A 21,624-nucleotide genomic window follows, 5' to 3' on the forward strand; every position below is an offset into this window, starting at 1 on the left:
TTCATGGAAATGAAAAGGAGAGGGAGAACGGTTAGGTGATGGCAGCATCATGTCAGCCAATTCCCTTTTCCAGGAAGCAGCCACAGCTAATCAACGCTTAACCAGGTGTAGCTTGTATGGAGAGAAAAGCAACTGAGAAAACAAAAGGCTTAGTTTCTAACTCAACTTTTCAGTTTCAAAATGTTTAGTTTCTAACTAAATGTTTAGTTAGAAACATTTAGTTAGAAACTAAATGTTTCTAACTAAATGAAACATTTAGTTTCATTTAGTTAGAAATGAAACTAAATCATTTCTAACTAACTAAACAACTAACTAGTTTCTAACTAAACATTTAGTTTCTAACTAAATGTTTAGTTAGAAACTAAACATTTCTCCCAGTTATCTCCAGTGTTTAAAGTTGTCCAGGATGTTTAATGTTGTCCCAAAATTTAATTTTATCTCCAGTGCATTGAAGGACAATATTAAGACATTGTCCTTCTGGAATGTATCTGGTATGTATCTGGAATGTTTTACTTTATCTCCAATGTTTAACACAAAAGGAAACTTTTCTGGAGATGAAATTTGAAATCTGATAAACATTGGCAATAATGTTAGACCTCAAGGATAATGTTAAGCATGGTCCTTGATTAAATAAAAAATCAGGGACAACTTTAAATATCCTGGATATTAAATGCTAAACATAGGAGATCAAGTTTAACATCCCGGATGGCATTAAACAGCCATGATAACACTGAATGTTAAACTTTATAGATAGACATTGGGGGCAACTTTATTTTTCACACAATTTATTAATTTGATTTCAAGTCTGCAGATCTTGGAACATTAAAGTGTTTTTAATTTTAAAAAATCTACATAAGTTCAGTAACAAAGTTCTACCTTTTTCCTGTACAACTCTGAAATTAGTAATTCAGTTATTGTAACATGTGTATTGTAGAAGTCCACAATAGCTAGGGAAAATCATCCGTTTATCCCAGAGTGTAATGGTTAAACACAAATTAAAAAGAATTTATCTGCGTACATTGGCAAGGAGTTGGTAATTATTCTATGGCTGTATGTCCGATTGTTATTTAAATTATTACTACTATTATATATCCGTAGATTTTTCTTGTCTTATGAGTTAGTTTGTGACCATTTTGTCTATGTATTATAGTTTATTTGTTGGTCTTTAGCACTGCATATCGAAGAGGAACATAAATATTATAACAAATTTTTTTTTTGATAATTAAGGCACTGTAAGCAATGAGAAAAAGATGGGATAAAATACATGTTCTTCCTACTCCTTTTCAATCAGAAAAGGAGTGGAAAGCCAATTATTTTGTTGGTTATGTGTGTATGATTTTTTTTTCTGTCCTACATATTGCTTGTTTTTAAAAACCTGTTTGAAATAAATCAAATATTTGTTAATTTGAGTAAGCTAGCAGCACTTACAGAATAGTGCTGCTATCATTATTTGTGTGCTAGAAGTGAGCTAAGGTGGAATAATTTGTTTGTGCCAGGTTGTAAATATTTATGTTGAAGCAGGTCAAAGAGAATTCAGTGCTGTAAAGGCAGTTCATTCATGGAGACGCCCATTGTTGCTCTCATAAAACGATTATGACTTTTCATTTCAAACGGATAGGATATTCTGATGAAGGAAGTGTTTGTGGTTTTGTCGTGTACATGTATAAAATGTTCCAGTGCCATGCTAAACATAACTCCTAAGCTTCCACTTCAGTCTCGTCACATCAGAAAATGTTATTCAATGATACATTTAACATTAACACAACCTGCTGTAGTTTTCGGCTTGTACACATCACGGTAGAAGTTTTAGACGCGTAGCACCGACAGATAGACGTGGCTATCTATCTGTGCTATGGTAGGGACATCTGACGAGGTAGTATACAGATAGTCAGAACACCGTTCTTCCTATGCGACAGCAGCAGCTGATCGCCGTGACAACAATGAAGGGAGGAGAGAGATGCGCATTTTGTTGCTGAAAAAACTATTTTGAGTTTCTGTCGCCAAGTCCGATTATTATAAGCAGTTTAGGGGGTGGTTTTTCTAAAGTCACTTGCAAATTTAATGAGTCGCGGGCTGCGCTTTTTTGGGCTTGTTTTTGAATGTGATTGGGTTTTGAAATAAGCAGAGACATATAATAAGCCCCAGAATTTGTCTGACAACCAGTTAGTTTTAGTCAGGCTCTTCCCGTCCATCATTTTCCGGGTGATCCGTCCCGCTGTGTTTTCATGTCAAATTAATATATTTGTTGTGAACGACGTCGAGCTTCGCGTTCCGGATCCTCGTGAATTAATGTGTATGTAGAGTTGCACAACTAAACACCATTATAATCGTTAATTGTCAAATCTGTGCAGCGGGCCATCTGAGTTGAGGAGCCGCAGGAGGAGCGCTGTGAACTGCGCTGTGACAGCAAACGCAGGGCCGTATACGCAGAATCTGGAGGCTGGGACAGGGAGGGGGGGTTCCAGATAATAATGTAACACACAAAAACATGCAAAAATTACAAAAGTTTTTTTTGTACTGTTGTAACAAACAATCTCCCCTTCAGTTCAATGTTATAAGTACAGACGCATAGTTGATGTTACCATCTTGCATAAATTGCAATTAACTTTTGGCAAAGCTCATTGTATTTTTCACAGGTGGTGGAACATTATTGTCAACATCTGGTCAACGTAAAAATGTTAACTTTTAATGTAACTTACTTTTTCAAGGAGTAATCAGTAATCCGATTAAAATTACTTTTTCAAAAATAACTATGCCATCACTGTACATAACACATTGCTGTGATAATGCTGCAGTGTGAAGATGTGCGATGATGTTGTGAGGTCAAAGGATGAAAGATGTGGGACCACGATGCTGGTCTTCTGGTTCTGGTCTGATCTTCATCCCCAGAACCAAATATGGAGAAGGAGCATTTCAGTTTCTATACACCACAAATCAGGAACAAACATCCAGAAAATTGTAAAACAGCTGAAATACTGAGTTTCTTAAGATCTAGACTAAAAACCCACCTGCTTAGTTGCTTTTGAAACATTATAAATGAAACACTGACCAACATTTTGATGTTTAACGATGGCACTTAGAAAAATGTAATGTTTTAATTGTCGATTTTTGTGTTTTTATGATGTAAAGTACTTTGAACTGCTTTTTTGTTGAATTGTGCTATACAAATAAACTCRATTAGTGTGTGAAAATGACGATGGTGATAGAAGAGGCGAGGCGCTYGAAAGCGAGTACAAATAAAAGCAGACATTTATTGTCAGATCTACTGTACATGTGTCATCTTACAGCAGCACAGTGACTCGTACAAAAGGATAACTGGAATGTTTGTTCAGTAATACTGACGTGTACCATATAATGAAAGCAGTYTGTTACATCATGATCATCAGAGGTATTACATCTGCTATAGTACCAGTCCACCTCCTCAGGTGGACAGCTCCTGTCTGAGTGGAGTCCATGCACGGCTCCGTGCCTACCGCAGAAAGTCATGCGGCACTCTTAGTGGGAAGCTCCGTGCTGTTGTGTCTCGTCTTGCGAGACGTGCCGTCGTCTCGCGGCCGTGCTTTCTGCAGGCTAGACATGGCGGCGGTGCGCTCAATATCGATGAGAGCGTACATCTCGGTGCGCCGTGTTGGCGTGGTCGGGGGCAGCGGGGAGGTGGGGGTGCGAGGCGTGTGGGGGTTGCTGCCGTCCGATGTACCCTTGTGTCCGCCGCCACCGCCGCTGTCCATTTCCACCTCAATGTAGTTCAGAGTTTTAGGTGGCTCCATGTGGCCCGGCAGCGGCGGCCGGCGGAAGTCGAAGTTAAAAATGGTCGGACCGTCGGTGCGTCGGCGGGCCGTGTCGGGCCGGTGCGCGCTGAGCGGCGCAGTCACGTTCTCTGTGTTGACGTAGTTGTGCGAGGGCTCGAGGACAGCGGACAGCGGGTGGGAATAGGAGTGCTGCAGAAGGCTGTGGGTGGTGTGGTGGTTGTATCCGTTGAGCGACGGTGTTTTCAGACCGCCGTCAGCGCTCTCCTCCTCCTCGGCGCTCGGCTTCCTCGCCTCCCAAACCGGCGGCAATGCCGGAAGGTTTTCATAGTCCAGCAGAGCCGTGCGCCGCTGGGCTGAGTTGTTGACATTCTGCAAGTCGGGGGTTAGGGGAGGCGGGCGGTGGCGACGGGGAGCCGTGGCGGGGTTGGAGGAGGACCCATTGGAGTGCGGGGTTGGTGGCTCTGCCAGGGTAGGGGTTGGGATGGGGCCGTTAGTCTCTTGGAGCTCGGCGGCCTCCTGCAGCTCCTGTTGCCTCTTTTTCTCCATCTGCTGCTTCTGAACAGGTGTGGGGCCGAGCACAAAGCGCACCCCCTGAGGCTCCAGCAGAACCTGGGGCTCCGGCTGGGGCGCRGGGGGCACGGGCTCCACACGGGCCCTGGGAGGAGGCGGCGGGGTTGGAGGACACTGAGACTGTGGTGAGGTGGGGCTCTCCAGGGGGGTGACGACAGTGAGCGGGCTGGGCTGGTCCTCCAGGAGCCCCGTGGTGTTCACATAGGTGTGCACCTGCAACACAGAAAGCAGCGGCATCAGCATCAACCATATCAGGTCCACTTCTCGCAAGAAAAAGGARAACTTCAGGTTCTGTCTGAAGTGAATGTTAATAGGCACTCATCTTACCGCCTCGTCAGCCACAAGCAGCGGGTGTGTGGACTCCTCTCCCACAGACGGCAGCCGGGTGCTGGCCACAGATGGGTGACGGGTGGATGGGTGAGACGGTGTCTCTCCCACTGAGGGCAGCCGACTCACCCCATTGGGCACCGTAGGTACMGAGTAACCCAGAGCTGCAGCCAAAAGACAACACCACACCCGTTTAACAGTACCATATGACCTCTGACATGCAAAAGCAGAAGTAGTCATTTCCTGATTACAGGACTTATCAGATTACAGTTGGTGGATGTGCGCACCTGCGGGWGTGAGCGCCCCCTGCTGGTTGGGGTCCAGCACTGCCTCTTCCACCACACTGATGCTGTGATTGTGCATCACCTCCTGCAGCATGTTGAAGATCTCTTCAGCTCGAGAGCACTTGAAGGCAAATATACCTGCAGGCACAGAAAGATAGMAGAAAATGAGACGGTGATTTCACCACAGAGGGTGGAGAAACAGAAATCACAACACACACATGTCTGCGTTTAACTGGAGGAGACAAAGARCAGGAAGAGTAGGAGCTTTGAGATGATTGRTYAGCTGACTGGAGCTCATAGGAACATATAACAAGAATCCATGTGGTAATCCACACCCGCCTTMCTATAYGAGACCGAACAGAACCTGTTCAAGTCCGTAGAAAGCAGCTGGGAAATGGATTCTGTTGATCTTCCTATTGTCACCATCTAAACTCCAGTTYATAGTTTGACATGAATCAAAWCCCTTAGCCCAACACTCCRAGTGGTCAGACAGGAGGACAACCTAAAGATCCATATGACAACTGAGCAACAATAAGACAACTGACAGATGATGTGAAGTTGGTCTCTACACCTGAGAGACAAGGTGGAGGGAAAAGACAGGAAACACACAGGAGACTGTGGGGTACACGGCACAAGCACAATTATTGATCCCTGTGTATTCACAGCATAATCAATACCGATCACCCCCATCCGGTCTGAGACTTACCGACCCCTTCCTAACCCTGAGCAGCCCGTGGTCCTGAGAGCGTGTACGAGGAGAGACACAGTGCAACTTTAACCTCAACATTTTCCACTTCAACATTCTTTCCCAGGTTTTCTCGTCGCCTCCTCCCACAGCTCCAATGTGGAGCAAAAATCAGCTGCCAGCTAATTTGGTAGATGCGGAGATAAAAAAAAAAAACATTTTCTAAGAGCTGGAGGTACAAATTGCTCTGATGTATTTGTTGGGGTGTGTCAATAATTAGTCTGCAATCACATCATAATGTAATCAAATCAGATTTCCACCACTGCTATTCATCCAAACATGCTGCGAGAATAAAATAGTGGTTTTATATAATCGGATGTTTCAAATCATCATCAGCTGTATTAAAGACACAAATAGGTCCATAGAAAGATAATTTAAGAAAATTATACACCAAATATATTAGGTGTACTTTTTTGATGAGGAAACTGATAAAAGTGTAACCAAAAGGGTGGAGCTTGTCRTGACAGAGCTCTCTGCTCCTCCTCATCATTTAGAAAGATTGAAAAGGAGAATGCAACTGATAGGATATGGCTGTGTKTTGTAAGAACATTTCAAGTTTGGGGAAGTCATGTTGGATTRTTACAGTAAGAAAAAACTCTGGAGSTCACCRGAGCACAAAGTGAAGAGCTTCAGCAGCAACATCAGGTTAACTGGATACCTGAACATTSTTTATTTTGTGCTACTGGATCTCCAACACTTTGTACTACAGAGTGTTTGGAAACTTTGATAGCTAGTGATGCTACAGGTGCCATCTCATCTCACTTAAGGAAAATGATGAACAATGAAACTTTTAGTATAAACACTCAGAATCAAAAGTGAACAGCATCTTTAGATATTTAAGCTTTTAAAACAATGTTGAACATCAAAAGTCCTTGGTTGGGTTGTCTCTAATTGCTATGATTGGGCAGTAGGGGGCAACATGTCACTCTGAAATGTTAGTGTAGCTCTTTGAGACAATAMGAGTCTTTCCTAACTCTACTGCGGGACCTCTGTTCCTTCTTTAGACCTCCTGCGTCTAAAGAAACCCCTAAACATCTGGAATCATCTTTATGTCAAGTAAAACRGATACAAGACTTTCTACAAAACACASAACCATAAGATTCTTCTGCACAGTACAAATTTTCACATGTAAAAGAAACCGACTGAGACAGGTTTGTTCTGATTGGTTTATCTGACAGACGCACCTTGGCCGGTCTGGCAGCGACGGCCGCTCTCGAAGGAGAACAGGTTGGAGTCATAGCCGTAGCGCCGCAGGCACAGGTAGGGCCACCTGACGTCGTCACGGCGATGTGTGTGGAGGACGAGCTCGGATTCGGTCAGCTCCATCACGCCTGAGCCCAGCTCGTTCCCATCGTCGTCCACATTGATCACCTGGCAGTGGAAAAACACATGCARGGTTGTAACTTTACARAGCTGAGCAGTTCTAGCATCCAGCGATGTAACAGAAACAAACACAAAGAAAATTTGATTATCATGTTGATTTGTTGCAGAACTCCACATCAGATAGTTGTATTTATTTTGTTTTGAGGATATGTCATCTGAACATGAAGGAGAAAATCCGTTGAAGCTTTTTGAGCTGACACCAGTTCATATTAAATGACTCAATGGCTATCGAATACATTAACACAGCAGGCAAAAGCGATCCAAATCAGAGGTTTTTTTTGTCCATATCAGACTTTCTCATGGCAGTCTAAAAGGTCCAATTCTGATCTTTAGACACACACAAAAAAAATCTAATTTGTGACACTTCTATTTGTGGTGCTAAATACAGATAAGCATCCGATTGTTTTCAAAGCGTCTGCAGTGTGCATGGTAAAGTCATGAGACGAGTGTTCAGAGAGTCCCTGACATGTAAGGTGTTCCTGAACAATCTGAAATTATAAAAGAAGCCTGTCTGCCTGAAGCACATCACATCACAATCCCATCATGTCTGGCTCTGACTACACATCTGATTGGTCCCAACACAGAAGGCAGTGAGACAGGTGGGAGGCTTACAGTCGACGCACGCAGACAAACCAGAGCCTGATACTCCAGTTCCTGTCAAAAGTGGAAACTATGTTGATCAACAGAACTGAAACCCTGACCTGTATCTGATTCACTGAATATGTTTGAGCTCAGATAAAAGATGAGGTTTGGCAGAAATGGCGGTCAACACTTTCTTTGCAAGTTGTTGTATCGGAGCTGCTGAAGTTTAAACCAGGGGTTTGACTTGTGTAACGTGAACGATGAGGCAATGTACAAAGGGAGTTTTTKGTTGCATGTTCGCAGAGGGCTGGACAATAAATCAATAAAAATATATCTTGCGATGAGACACATGTTCAATATCAATAGATGATGCATCTGATGGAGCACTMAATATATTGAATATTCACTGAACTCCAATCCAGAACCGCACAGCTTTCTGGCAAATGTAGGCAGAGGGTAGGCTTTAGCTGCTCAATCTCTCAAGACTAAGTAAGGTGGCATCAACTAACTCACTCCTCGGTTACCTAGCAACAACCTGTTAAGTAATTTGTGCAGCAGCAGTTTCAGGTTTCACTGCTGTCTCTAAAACCACTTAAGCAATGGCAGGGAGAGAAAACTGCAGAGAAACAACAGCAGAGATTATGCCAACCGTCTGGCAGCATTTCACATATTCAAAACAAAAAACTAATCAATAATTACAGATCTTGACCGATATGAAATGCTTATGTCATGATAAGTTTTWCAGCCATATCGTCCGGTCCTATACAGAACTACAATCTGAAAGGGACTCCACCTTTGACACATTAGCGATGATGTAACCTTTGTCCATCAGTTTCATTGTTTAAACCCAAAAATATAGCAAATAAAATAAAAATTTGTTTCTAAAAGGTTGAGTAACTTTAAAAAGGTTGAGGAATCTCAAACTTTTTAAAAGTTAATTTTTTTTCCATCACCAAACACTTTCACAGTCATCTGAGGGACGTAAATGAAAGTAGAGGGACACCATGCGAAGAATATTGGTTACTAATTCAAATCCAAAATATAAATGCTGAGGTAGCTCAAAAGCAGCCTGTGTGAACCATCGGGGTCAACGGCTCTAAGCTGCAGCTTGTGTAAAGATCGTCTGAACTCCAAAGGCGTCAAACACGCTAAATCATCCACAGACGAAGAACATCGGATGTCAGGAGCAGAACTGAAGTAACTCCATGTTTGCTGGTTCAACATGACTTGTCACAGCTACTTCCTTTGCGCTAATCAGCTGTTAATGCAGGAAAACCGATTTATAACGCCGCTCCATTAACGAATCAGCTCCAGGTGACTCACCTGCTCTATCCACCTAATAATGAGAACAGCTTAAACATGTCTGGCTCTCACTGGTAGAACAGGAGAGAAGGAACCGCGGGTTGTGAAATAAGACCGTGGGACGGTCATTAGTGAGTAAGTGAGGGCGTGGGCGGGGAGGCGGGCAGGTAGAGGCAGGAACTCACCTTGAATTTACTCTGATGATTATCTGGAACTGACTCTTTCTCTGGACAGCTTAAGCAGCTACCCATGGCTTCTTCAGAGCACCATCTGACGTCTGKAACAGAGGAAGCCTTTAGTGGGGAACCTGAGAGGCCAATCTGAGCGTCATGCTGCTAGGGAACTCACCTAGATCCAGCCTCCAGCAGCTCTGCTTCCATCATCAGAGCTTTCGTGGGTCTGCAGGGAGGAACAGCAGCTCTGCGCATCAAACCGGGACAGAATTGTTTCAGTAATGGGACRTTCCTCACCCAGTCCGATTYTTTTTCTTATAATTCAGTTCTGTCCATTTTCAGAAAGCCTTTTAAGAATAAATCTTGTCAGAGACCAAGACAAAAAAAAAATGCTGCAAATTCCGCATGCAAGCCAACAACATTTATGTTGAGTTTCAGCATAAATTAAAAAGGTGAATCAAATCTGGAACAACATTTAATCTTACTGCCGTTTAATATCAACACCACATACTAAATACAGCACAATCATTGTTGGGGTTTTTAATGTTTATAAATCATGTTTATAAATCTATCAGAAATCAACTGAAYGGGACTGCAGTGATAATTCACAAATAAATCCTGAATGAAACACTGTTTGCAACTCATAAACTCTGTAGGGTTATTGAACACGTCAGCTGCCGTTTAGAAATCCTGACTAAAGTGCTGTTTTTCACTCCTTCCATAAGTCTGTCAGGTGTTTAATCAGTTGGTGTTTGTTAATAGGAGCAGAATAAAGCAGAATTTCGATCATCTGTATAAAAGAACTGCTAGGGGCGAGCATTCAAAAACAAAGGATGATTTTCAGGGAGCATCAAACTTTTACTGGAAGACCTGGTGGTTTACTGGTGGAATAGTGAGATGTCAAAATGGCTTTCTGGCCAGCCAGAGTTTAGATCAGATAGAGAAAGACCCAGAGAGTAGCAGACGCAGAGCTGCTGCGATAAAAACAAATTCAGCCTGTTAATTTCTCCCCTCTCGTTACAAACTGATGCAGAATCTCCTCCGAAGTAAAACAAACATTTGAGAAGTTTCACAACATGTTCTTGAGTAGGTTTTTAAAACAAGACACCGGCCTGAAAATGTGGATATTTATCACTAAGTGACAGACACGCAGGGAGTTTATGATCTGAGCCAGTTTCACCAGTAATGTGACRCTTAATTTTATTCTTACATTGCTTCAAAAGCAACATCCATGGATGGATTTTAGACTGGAGAMATGTGCCAATCTAAAATGAATCTGGTCAAACAGACTATGTTTTCCGTGTATATCTAAGAGAAAGCAAAACCGAAATGAAGATTATTCATTTCATCTTAACRAGGGACAGTCTTCCTCACAGCTCTGATGCAGTGTGTCCTAGTTCATGTCTGTTTACCCAGATAGGATGAATATTTTAACAGCATCTTTAAGTTCTGCAGCTCWSAAACAGAGCAGAGACAACARGAACRTGAATACATTTTCACTCATTCTGATCAAAGACTTTCTTGTTCCTTTTTCACCAGCTTAGTCGATGACTTCTGTCAAAGAGCAGCACTGAAACGACAACCACCAAAACCTACAAACAAACTGATGCACATGTAAACTAGAGCTGCACAACATTTTAAGATTGCAATTAGCATTGAAATGTGAATCTGAGCAACATCACAATCACAATTGGATCCAATATWTGGTAGGTTGTAGGGCAGCATAATATTAAGAAAATGTGAATTTGTAATACTTTTGCTGAATTTGATATAACAATATTGATTACTAATAACTCACATTTCTTCTCTGACCCTACACATCAGCTGAGGGCATTCACATCAGAGTCCCTGTAAACTGAGTGCTTTGTGCTCGTCTTATCTCACGTGCAATGCATTCAAACTCTTGATAAATCCAACTTCTTGGATTTACTTTCCCAGTGCTCTTCTCTCTGCTGACACAGATTTTAGTTACTGAGATCCACAGATTAGTGGCCATCATTTTCCTGGAGGAAAAGAATACTTACTTTAACAGGCACAAGTTTCCCTTTATCCAGTGATCAGGCGTCACCTCATAATCAATATGACCCTGCGTCCTGAACCTAGCTTTAAATTAGTCCTACAAACCTGAGCAGACAACCAACATTTAGCTCTTGTTATAACAATTTAATAATTAAAACTAAAACTACAAAAACTCAATTCGAAACATTTGTTAATTAATTCTGACAAACTTCTCAAATAAAAAGATCGAATTTTGAGCTGATGTCTTCCACTTCCCTGTCTCACCTGCATGAGAGCGTGTGATAAATGTCTGTCATGGAAGACSTTAGGGAAACTCCCTACAGGCTCCTCCTTCAAATCTTTCGGTTCCATTGATTATTTCAAGTGTACACAGCATTTAAGGCTAATCGACTTTAGTCACATCTACAGAAAGCATCTGACTTACGGTAGCTCTGTCAGTATGAGTCAGTCTGCGGCTGCAGGTTGAGCTCCAGTCACTAGATTTGCCATTATGCTACCGGCGGTGTCGCCYCCTCAAAAGCAGCCTTTAATTTACCATTGCATCGTTTCAGTTTTCAAGAACTCTCAATAATAACTTAAACACACCCATGGTGTAATTATTATCCATCTCATTCATTCCTATTAGCGACATAATCAGGGCTTACTAAGTTTTCAACAAAACCACGTCTGAGTCACCTGAAAATAAGCGAATGTGTGCCAATTAATGTTCAAGTACCTAAATACATCAGCACATAACATTTCCGAGCAAATGCTTAAAATCTACAGTCCATAAAAAATGTGAAACAGTTTAATTTACATTCAGGGATTAACTGCAATAATATTCAATTTAAAAATAATACAACTTCAATACCTGTTACACAGCAGTATATGACCTATACTGCATGATGTTAGTTTGCACAACCATCATCATGCATCTTTATTGCAAAATGCAAAAGCATGTGTGATTATAAATAGAATCTAAATTGTAATCATATTTAAGTTTCTTTCTAATTATTTTCTCCTGCAAATATCACATAAAAAGTATTTACAATTCGTCAAAAACCTGTAAACAATTATATAAATCAACTCAAAAACAAAAAAAATAATATTACTCCCCCCCTTTAACTGACTGATACGCTCTCGTTTTAAATATTGGACCCAAATCCATAGCATCTGATTTGATCATAGATTATTGATTACATAAATAAAGTCAGGATTTTGAATTAAAAAGGTGCAGCTGTTTGTAGTTTCAGGTAGTTGACCAGGTCACCGAGACATTGCACCAACGCCTGATTGATCCATCACCTATGGATCAATCAGTCAGTAAATCAATCAATCAGCCAGCAGCTTTGAGTCACTGACAGGTTATTTATCAGTGGGGGTGTTCGGATTTTTTTTTCTATAATTGGTTTTGTCGGTGCAAATACACGATATGTTCCGTGTTTAGGTACCATTAAGTAGCCTCACTAGCCTTTGCTGGCCAGGTGGGACCAGTACACAAAGCTAGGTTAGTTTGAGGGATTCTGGTCACGCAGATGAAACTTCCCAGAGATGTTTCTGTAATGGCAGCTAGTAAGCAGCAGCTTCTTAGCAATAGCTAGTGAAATTAGGGTACTTTAGTTCAAACTCACCGGGGTAAGTCAGCGGAAGGACTTCCAGCATCCGAACCTTCTGGACCTCCGGATGGCGGAGAAGGAGCTATGTTCTGTCCGAGTCTTTTGGATCTYCAGCAGCTCGGTTCTGTCCGTCCAGAAAGCGTTAGCAGTTAGCAGCTAGCGTTCGCTGCTGGAGCGCCAAAAAACAATCACAACTTCTTTCAAAGGCCGCTAACGCTCCTCTTCACGGGAAATAAAGGACCAGAACCGGTCACAATCCATCAGGAGTCCGTAGTGGGTCGCTATGAGCTCCGAGGTTCCTTTGAAAAGAACTTTTTCTGCYTAAAAAATAAGTTTTGTGAACTCGCTAAATCTTTCCGCTGCTAGCTGTCTGTGGGGCTAAATCACTGCTCAACTTCCGGCTCTGCAGCGGCCTGAAGCGCATGCGCAGAGAGTAGGGTAAGGGCCTAGGACAAAACAGACTCACACAACAGAGACGCAATGACTCACAACAGACTTACTATAACACAAGGTAGACAGAATAAAACACAGCACTCTCGACATATCACAAATCAGACTTCTAATATCACAACATAGACTTAATAGCAGACAACAAATCAAGAATAACACACTACAGATTCACAATCACACACAAGAGTTAGTAATACAATGGTATTTCAAACAGACTCACAGTGTGACACAGCAGAAAAATACCACATAAACCCACATTAATATAATCGTCACAGACACACCAGAACAAAGGATTCACAATAACATGCAATATAACAGCTATCAACGTAACATACATCAGAAGCGCAACGACAAACAACAAACCAAACRTGTGAGCCAAGCCTTTTCACATAACAGATGTGATGTACTTCTGCTAAATGTACTTTTACAACTCCTATGTGCAGGAGTGTGGTGTCATTACAGTTTTGCTGTTGTGCATTTCCATCATTTGTTTTATAATTGGTAAAGTGTTTTTGTAGTGTTACATCATTTTTACAGTGTTGTTCCAGGGAAAATTGCAAGGTGATACAATGTGTTGTAGATTGTTTTCCTATTAGTGTCGCATACTATTGTGGCATTATTGTAGTAGCTTTGCTGAGTTGTTACAGTGTTATCATGGCTTTGTTGTAGAAATAACACAGCATGGTAAATTTTTTGTTAGAGTAAGCTTACAGTATTGTTGCAGTGGTTTCACAGTGTTTTTTCAGGGTTGCTACCGTTCTACTGGAGCATTTTTGCCGTGCCAATGTGACGTTGCTAAGGAGTGGTTGCAGAGCTATTTCAGTGTTTTTACAGCATTTTCATTGCTGTTGCTTTGTTGATTCAGTGTTTTAGAGTTGTTGCAGTGTTTTTACAGTGTTGCGTTATTTGTGCAGCATTAGTGCTGCATTCTTAAAGTGTTAGGACCTTTTTGCAGTTTTGCTGCCGTGTTGCTTCGGAACAGCTGCAGGGATGCCGCAGTGTTGTTGTAGCGTTATAGTGCTGGTATACGATCTGTGCAGTTATGGTATAGCRTGTTTACAGTGTTGCATTTTTGTTGCAGATTTGTTCCTTTCTTGATATTGTTTATCAACTGTGGAGTTAATGTAACATTGTCAGTTGATAAATAGTTGCTGCAGTATTTTTCCAGTGCTGTTATGCAAATTTTGCAGTATTGATGCAGCATTGACAAAGTGTTGTTACATCAAGCTTACAGTGCTGAAGTGTTGCAAAGTTTTTCCAGTTTTATTTTTTATTTTTTCGGTTGATGTTATTTTTTATTTTAATGTAACATTTTATTATGGGTGTTATTACATTTCTTGCATCATTGTTTTGAAGTTGTTACGTAGCTGTTTCAGTGTTGCAAGATGGTTAAAGAGATGCTACAGTGATGTTAAGCGATTTTTGTAGTGTGGCTGCAGTGCAGTTACAGTGTTTTGGCACTTTGCGGGAGTGTTCTGCARCATTGTGAAAATGCCGTAACCGTGTTTTTTGACATGTTGAGATGTTGATGCTGAGTTGTCTATTTTTATGTCTCTTGTTGGAGCAGATTTGAATCAGTTTGGATCAATAAACACAGAAATCGGGTATTTGTACACGTGCTGTGTGTTTAATGAGCTGTTCACAGACAAATATGTTTRGGTACAGTCCACAGAACCTCTACAAGTACAGTAATGGCTTTAAGCAGATCTCCAGTTACAGGTTAAGGTAGAAGAAGATGAACAGGTAACATACAGGTACTGCTGTTCATCTGTATAAACACGTTCAATGAGGAGCTGAATCTGCTGTTGTCTGAACAAATGATTAGCAGCTGCACTGGTGMTCAAAGCTGATCAAAATGTTCAGTCTCCTGAGGCTGTTTCCACCCACAGCTTCATTGTGACACAGAAACACAAAGTACAACCACAGACACACTCCAGTTCACGTTACATAAATTATCATAAATCTGCAGAATAAAATATGAACACTGATAGAAAAATAAATGGCTGTATTTTTCTGTTAGCTCAACAGTAAATCCGCAGGCAGTACAATCACAGCGTCTCTGTGGGGAAGGACCGACACCTCCGATTAGTGATTCCTCTGATGCTTATTGATGACACACGTCATCACTTGTGGCTTACTCACCTCTCTGCCAGGCGGGATTCACATTCTTAGGACGGGGTGACCGAGGCTCTCCTGTTCACTGCGCAGCTTCCGGGCTCTGAGGACATCCCGAATGCACTGATGCAAGTACAAGTACTGACCCTGGTCAGAGAGGAGGTTTGTGTTAGAAACAGTTTGAATGACCAAAGCAGAGCTGTGGAGAATTTAAGCTTTACTCTGAGTTGAATTGCCAAATTCACTACATTAGTGGAGTATAGTGGAGAAGATCTGCAGGTGATCACCCAGATTTTACCATCTCTAAGCTGCTTCATTGCATCTGCAGACAGGTCTGAGAGAGACATGGTCTCATTGAACCACTTTTTGGGAAACAATTTTCATGCAGATGTGTGAAAATTAGTATTTTCTAAGATCCATGTCTGCCTACTCTAAAGGTATGAAACCTCCTGCTGTCAGTAGAAGATACCACTCCATTAAATTAAGAAGGTCCTTAGTTCCTACTAGGTACTATATGGGGGAATTTAGTAGTAGGACTGCCAACCGCTCTGTAACAAACTTTTTGTTCTGAATTTTCTCATCTTTATTTCATTTTCCATTTGATTACGGTGAAATACTTAACTTTGTACTAAAAGCAATCACTTTTTATCAGTACAGCTGCACCATAATGGGGCCCGTTAATCCCAAGATGCATTGGACCCACCTCAGTCTGCACCATGTGTGACCGGTGGAGGCGCAGATCAAAGACGACGCCGTATATGTCCGCCGTGTCCTTTGTGTCCAGCTGCTGCAGCACCCGATCCAGGACAATGAAGGTTCCAGTTCGGCCCACTCCCGCACTAAAACACACGCAGCAGCCTTAGTTAAAACTTGTGAAAAAGTAAGAATAAGTAACGGTCAGTACACCGAAATGTAACAACTTGGGCACACCAACAAACTGGGTGAAGATATGAGATGTTTGCGACTGAAAGAGTTAAAACTTTAAGATGAATACATACTGAAGTTCATCCACATTCTGACTCTCAAATGAAATTTATTCCATTGCAAGTCATATCAGTGCTGCAAAGATGTGTCAAGGTAAACCATCTGTCAAAATTTTGCATGCAGATCAAGCTCATCATTTAAAAAGCTTCAAATTGATATTATTTTCTTCATATCAGATGGTGTTTTTTTTTTTTGGAGAAGCTGCCCATTATTTTCAAAGCATTTTTTTTTACCTGCAATGGACCACAGTGGGACCAGAACCAGGAGTCCTGTTGACGTAGTCACGGACAGTTCGAACAAACTGTATGAGCGACTGTGTGCTCTCTGGGACTCCATGATCGGGCCACACCGTGTAGTGAAACTGCCGAACGAGGCGGACGAAGCTCAGCTGCTGCTCCTGAATACACAGAAACATCACATCATCATCAGACCTCACTCAGTGACAGAGAGTGAGGATGTTACTCCTGCTGGGGGAACATACGCTGCAGATTCTGAACTCTCGGATTGTCCACTCTGGAAGAACCGACTCTGACAGCATCTGAACTATGAGATCTCCGTAGTACAGAGGATCCTGATCAAACGGCCAGTAGTGATCACACTTCACCTGGATGGGGAATCAGAGAGAAAACATCAAATCTTTTAAACGCAGGCGGCCAAAGGCCTTCAGAAACTCCTTCAGATGCAACAGCACTGGGTCATCTCATACTCACCCTGCCTTTCTCCACGCACTGAGTGACCATGACCACATTATGGACGTTCTGCTCCCACACCATCTTCCAGAAGTCATCCTTTGTTCCTGGAAGGGGTCCCTGCGTGGCAATGTACTCCCGGCGGAAATTGCTACCCTAAAAACACAGAGAAAACCAAACACTCAGTTCTGTTGAAACAGGTAGGTGGAGCAAAAGCAGCTTTGAAATGGGATGAGAAGAAAGAATTCCTGGTGCCTGTTTAAACACAGCATCAAAACAGGCTGGACAGTCGAATGTTATATGACCAAACTAAAGCTCATGTTTACACTTCAGKGAACCGGGGATACTCATTCTAATATTGAGTCCAAATGAGTTCAGTCTTAGGTCAAATTCTTATACAAAAGTATAAACCAAGTCAGCACAAATACTTTCAAAACCAGTGTGCAATCAATAAAAAACCAGATCAGAACATGAATCAATCCAAATCCAAGTCTAAATCAAAGCTCAAGACTTAACACCATAACCAGTTTAAGCCAAGTCAGGACCAAGTCCAAATCCCATCGAAACCAACACGAACAAGTACAAAACTAGTTGAAACAAAACCACACGATTACAGCTGGTCCAAACCCAAATTAAGCCAAAGTTCAAAAGTAGCATTTAGAACTCAATAAATAACCACAAGTGGAAATTCAAGTTCATCAAAATACAGACATAAAGACAGAGCATAAGTCTTAGTCTAAAACCCATTCATAACCAAAGAGAACCAAAGGGATTCTRCACAAAATTAAAATGTTGTGAAGGTACTGTTGTCTCACTGGGATGTAGCTGGCATTGATGTAGTCTGAACAGGGATCATCATCCACATAAGACAGCTTGACCCTCGTTGAGTCATCTGCAGAGAGAGAACAGAGACGGTGAGACAGAGAAACAAAGGGGTCAGTTGAGCTGAAGGAGAAGTCACTCACAGGGCAAGATGTTGTTGTATCGGTTCTTCCCACGGTTCTCAGGCAGCAGAGCAGAGTCCAGCGGCTGATTACGGCCAACGTCTTTCAGGTCCTGTTGAGGAAAATGAAAGAACCATGGCATATTTACAGCAACAAAAAATTAGATCCATTCTTCAGTTGCTTGCAAAGCTTTTACTCAGATGGATGAGTGGAAAAACCAGGAGTCTGAACTCGGTGGGTTCAACAAGTTATCTCCTGGATATGTTATCTAACTAATCTGAAAAGGTCAACAAGGTTTTCTGACTCTAGATCCGTTCACGCTGAGGTAACTCAGATGACCACTCATAATCATGATCAGGAAATACCTTTTTCTAACAAGCTGAACAAATATCTGTGCAGAAGATGCTTCTTTCAGACATAAGAAACCTCTGTGACATGAAACCCGAACTGCTCCGAACTGCTTACTACTAGCAAAGCAGATTTCAGTACCAAAGAAAGAAATAGGAAGAGGAGAACTTGAGGCAACCTGAAGAGCCACTGATTCAGATTCATACTTTAAACTTAAAGTGGTTCCTAAAGCTGAAACAGTTCCTTGACTAGCTGAACGGAAGATGGCGTACCTCGTACTCCTCAGACAGGAGGTAGCTGGAGTCGGCCAGCAGTTTGTTGTAGTGAGATTCAAAGTGCAGGATCTTGATGGGACTGAAAACAACAAACGAAACTTGTAACTGCAAGGAGAAATCACWAAAAATGTAGAAAACAACAACAAAACAAAAAAACTAATTAAAGTCATCAAKATATCTCACCTGGAGATTCTCCTGCTGCTGGGGAACMAGACAAAAAGGCATTAGAGTTTAACAGATATTTGATAAGTATTGATAAAAAACTGATTTAATCTTTTAGAAGAAAACTGATTGATCGGTTCATTTCTGCTTTCATTTCCCAGTTTTCAGATCATTTTCTAAACTAAACACTAGGCTGTGCAAAAGTGTTCACCAAAAATCAATCAATCCACCAATATACTTATGTATCAATCTGTCTATGGTATTTCTTTGTTACTCTTCTCCATAGCATCAYTAATAAATCTACTGACACAGCRGATGRATTTAMATGTTAAAGTTTCTCCTTGTTTAGCTGCGATACCATCTAGTGGCTGTAAATGGAACTCCATTCTGTTTTGGTTCGAGCAATGCTCATCATCCATAACAGCGCTTGTTTATTGATTGGTTCCTACCCTCTGACTCCCATCTGGACTCCTCCTGCTGACCTCTCCCTCCTTATACATCTCCGGACATCAGGTCTCTCCTCCACCCTGATGGAAACAGCGTCAACAACACCTTTTATGTCGGCTGACATTAGCAGGTGCTAAACATGTGCCATGCACCTGTTACACAGGTGTTTTATTTCTATTACCAGGTGTTGTGTGTGGTACTGTGGTGTGTTATGTGTTGTACCAGTCAGGTGTTGTGAGTTTTGCCATCTGGTGTCCTGTGTTGTTTGTTGTACTGTTAGGCGTCATGTAGGTGTCAGGTGTACCTTCCACAGGGGCAGGTTTATAGATACTCACAATTTGCGAGCCTTGTGCCTGCAAATGAGGAAAGCAGTGATGGCAACTATCATGAGGATGAGGAAAAGTCCGGCACTGATGCCTTCAATGACACCGCTCAGAGGTTCTGCAAGAGAAAAATTAAATAAATCCATGCAGTATCCCAGTATTTTAACATCATCTCCAGTCCAAACTCCGTCTGTCTTTTTTTTTTTTTTTTAGTCTGAGTTAAGGGAGTTTTACATCTTTAGCAGCCAGTGAAATTTGGTCTGACCTGTCTCCGTGATGATGGGCAGAGATAAGAAGGTGTCAGTGAAGAGAGGAGAAGCTAATCTGGAGTTTGTAGTTTCTTCATCAAACAGCTGAGTGAAGGCTCGGATGCTGATCCTGAGAGGAGCAAAAAGACGGGTCCACAGTGAACAACAATCGATTCTTTCTAATTCTCAGTAAGCTCMAGACCAACWWAATCATTTTTAGTTCTTACTTTATGAACTGCTGATTAATGGGGTTGGCAAAGACACCAGACAGAGAAACATGGAAACCTGTTATTTATAGTCTGACCTGTTTGTGTTCAGTACCTGTACGAAGTCTTCGACTTCAGAGGTCCATCACAGAAGTAGATAAGGTCTCTGCTAGACTCTGCATAACTCGGGTCTCTGTTGTCACATGGACCCCCTAGAGAGTCCATCCCAGACCCAAGGCTGACGTTATAGATCTGAGTGCTKCCGTCTAAACCATCTGAGCAGAGGCTGGGAAAGTAGTTGGTCTGGTAGGACTTAACTGAGCTGTTGTGTCKGTAGTCCAGGTAGGAGGGCAGAGGATGATTATGGTCTGGTTGCAAGTCATTGACACCTACAAGGATGGGTCAGARGTTAAATGTTAACAAGACTCATGAGCCGGTAAGGCGTTTAAAAGTTAAATTACACATTAAATTATCGGTGTCCAACTAGAACTACAGAGTAGAGCGTCAAACTACTGTATAACTCATCAAAAAGTCACATGAGATGAAATCAAAATGTATCTGTTTCATTGTCAGAACCTAAACCACTGACCTAACCAGTTTCTGGTCAGATTTAATGACGGGTTTTTGGTCATGCTCACCTTCAGATTCAGTCACAACCACAGTAAAGAACCTCACTGCTCCATTGAYATCACTGAACCAGCTACAATTAAACTGGAATGATATYGAGGACTTTGTGACCAAAGTGGACTTGTCACTGACTCGGGTAGTCAGTGGGGGCAGAGGAGGGCCTATAGAAACCATAACAAAAAAACAAATCTGGTTAGCTCATCCACCCTCCCTCTGGCAGACGTGCTAAGCTTAATTCTTTCTTACGGTCRATCATGGTGACTATTCTGTCCTCTGCCTCCTCGCTGGTTGTCCCGTCAGAAATGACCTTCACAGAGATGGTGTAACGTTTGTGGGGCTCAAGCTGGCTGATGACATAACTGGTGGACTCTCGACTTGTACGCCGTGAATAGACCAGGGTGTGAGTGTCCTGGTGAAGACATTCGATGGTGTAGGAATCATAGTCAGCTTGTGGAGGTCCCCAAGAGCAGGAAATGGAGGTAGAGCTCTGTGGTCGACAGTGGAGGCTCTGGACTCGCTCTGGCTCTGCAGAAAGAAAAGCCTCAGATCAGGTGATGCTGYGTTTCTTGAAAACAGGTTCAGCTCCAGTTTTTTATATCAGATTGAAGATTAGGCATTGATCACTTTGAAATTGGTCATTCCTCCGCTCCTAATTCTTCTCACCTGGAAATCTCTTTGGTTAAAATACAGACACATTTCTGATGTACCAATGCCCAAATTAGTTGCAATTTCTTAAAAAACAAAAAAGTGTAATGCTGCCACCTACTGGTTCGAATACTCCTTTGGATGGGAGTGCTGTAGGTGGCACCTTGCTGCGTTGCCCCACTGACAGTTCGAAGACTGAAGGTGTAAAGTCGTCCTGGGAACATCCTTTTTAGGATGCGGCTGCCTGATGTTTGGCTGTGGTACGGGTTGATAACAGACAGCTGGTCCTTAGGAGTCCACTGCAGGTCGAAGTCGTCATAGTCAGAACCKACTGGACCACTCCAGGTGACCTCCAGGGAGGTGTTGGTGACTCCCCCAAACAGGAACGAGGAAGGAGGTTTTGGAGCTATTAAGTTAGATGAAATGTTTGAG

At 42.0% G+C, this 21,624-nt stretch overlaps 2 protein-coding genes across 3 annotated transcripts in view; both read right to left on the bottom strand.

The window, feature by feature from the left end:
• Positions 1-3,226: 3,226 nt before the first annotated feature.
• Positions 3,227-14,688, bottom strand: frs2b (fibroblast growth factor receptor substrate 2b). 2 transcript variants are annotated; one of them, XM_008411816.1, is made up of 7 exons: positions 12,745-14,688; positions 9,291-9,362; positions 9,128-9,219; positions 6,860-7,046; positions 4,934-5,068; positions 4,647-4,810; positions 3,227-4,532 (listed from the first exon to the last, which is right to left on the bottom strand). In XM_008411816.1, the coding sequence occupies exons 3-7, from the start codon at positions 9,191-9,193 to the stop codon at positions 3,483-3,485; spliced, it is 1,602 nt and encodes a 533-aa protein (XP_008410038.1). In that variant the 5' UTR covers positions 9,194-9,219; positions 9,291-9,362; positions 12,745-14,688; the 3' UTR covers positions 3,227-3,482. The 2 variants fall into 2 exon arrangements, with proteins under 2 accessions (XP_008410038.1, XP_017160930.1); XM_017305441.1 differs by lacking the exons at positions 9,128-9,219; positions 9,291-9,362; positions 12,745-14,688 and adding an exon at positions 5,637-5,669 and having other exon boundaries at positions 6,860-6,935.
• A 96-nt stretch (positions 14,689-14,784) lies between these two features.
• Positions 14,785-21,624, bottom strand: part of LOC103466364 (receptor-type tyrosine-protein phosphatase beta-like) — an 18,492-nt gene continuing 11,652 nt past the window's right edge. The window contains exons 14-30 of the mRNA XM_017305170.1: positions 21,314-21,603; positions 20,794-21,072; positions 20,559-20,708; positions 20,036-20,309; positions 19,732-19,844; positions 19,479-19,584; positions 19,146-19,223; positions 18,718-18,735; positions 18,532-18,613; positions 17,933-18,023; positions 17,783-17,859; positions 16,989-17,123; positions 16,760-16,882; positions 16,512-16,675; positions 15,998-16,133; positions 15,322-15,441; positions 14,785-15,238 (exon numbers count right to left, since the gene is read on the bottom strand). Of these exons, the coding sequence (XP_017160659.1) occupies positions 15,340-15,441; positions 15,998-16,133; positions 16,512-16,675; positions 16,760-16,882; positions 16,989-17,123; positions 17,783-17,859; positions 17,933-18,023; positions 18,532-18,613; positions 18,718-18,735; positions 19,146-19,223; positions 19,479-19,584; positions 19,732-19,844; positions 20,036-20,309; positions 20,559-20,708; positions 20,794-21,072; positions 21,314-21,603 (2,218 nt within the window). The 3' untranslated portion in view covers positions 14,785-15,238; positions 15,322-15,339. The remainder of the gene's footprint in view (positions 15,239-15,321; positions 15,442-15,997; positions 16,134-16,511; positions 16,676-16,759; positions 16,883-16,988; positions 17,124-17,782; positions 17,860-17,932; positions 18,024-18,531; positions 18,614-18,717; positions 18,736-19,145; positions 19,224-19,478; positions 19,585-19,731; positions 19,845-20,035; positions 20,310-20,558; positions 20,709-20,793; positions 21,073-21,313; positions 21,604-21,624) is intronic.

This window comes from Poecilia reticulata, linkage group LG6 (genome assembly GCF_000633615.1).
Source record: "Poecilia reticulata strain Guanapo linkage group LG6, Guppy_female_1.0+MT, whole genome shotgun sequence".
In the NCBI taxonomy this organism is placed as follows: Eukaryota; Metazoa; Chordata; class Actinopteri; order Cyprinodontiformes; family Poeciliidae; genus Poecilia; species Poecilia reticulata.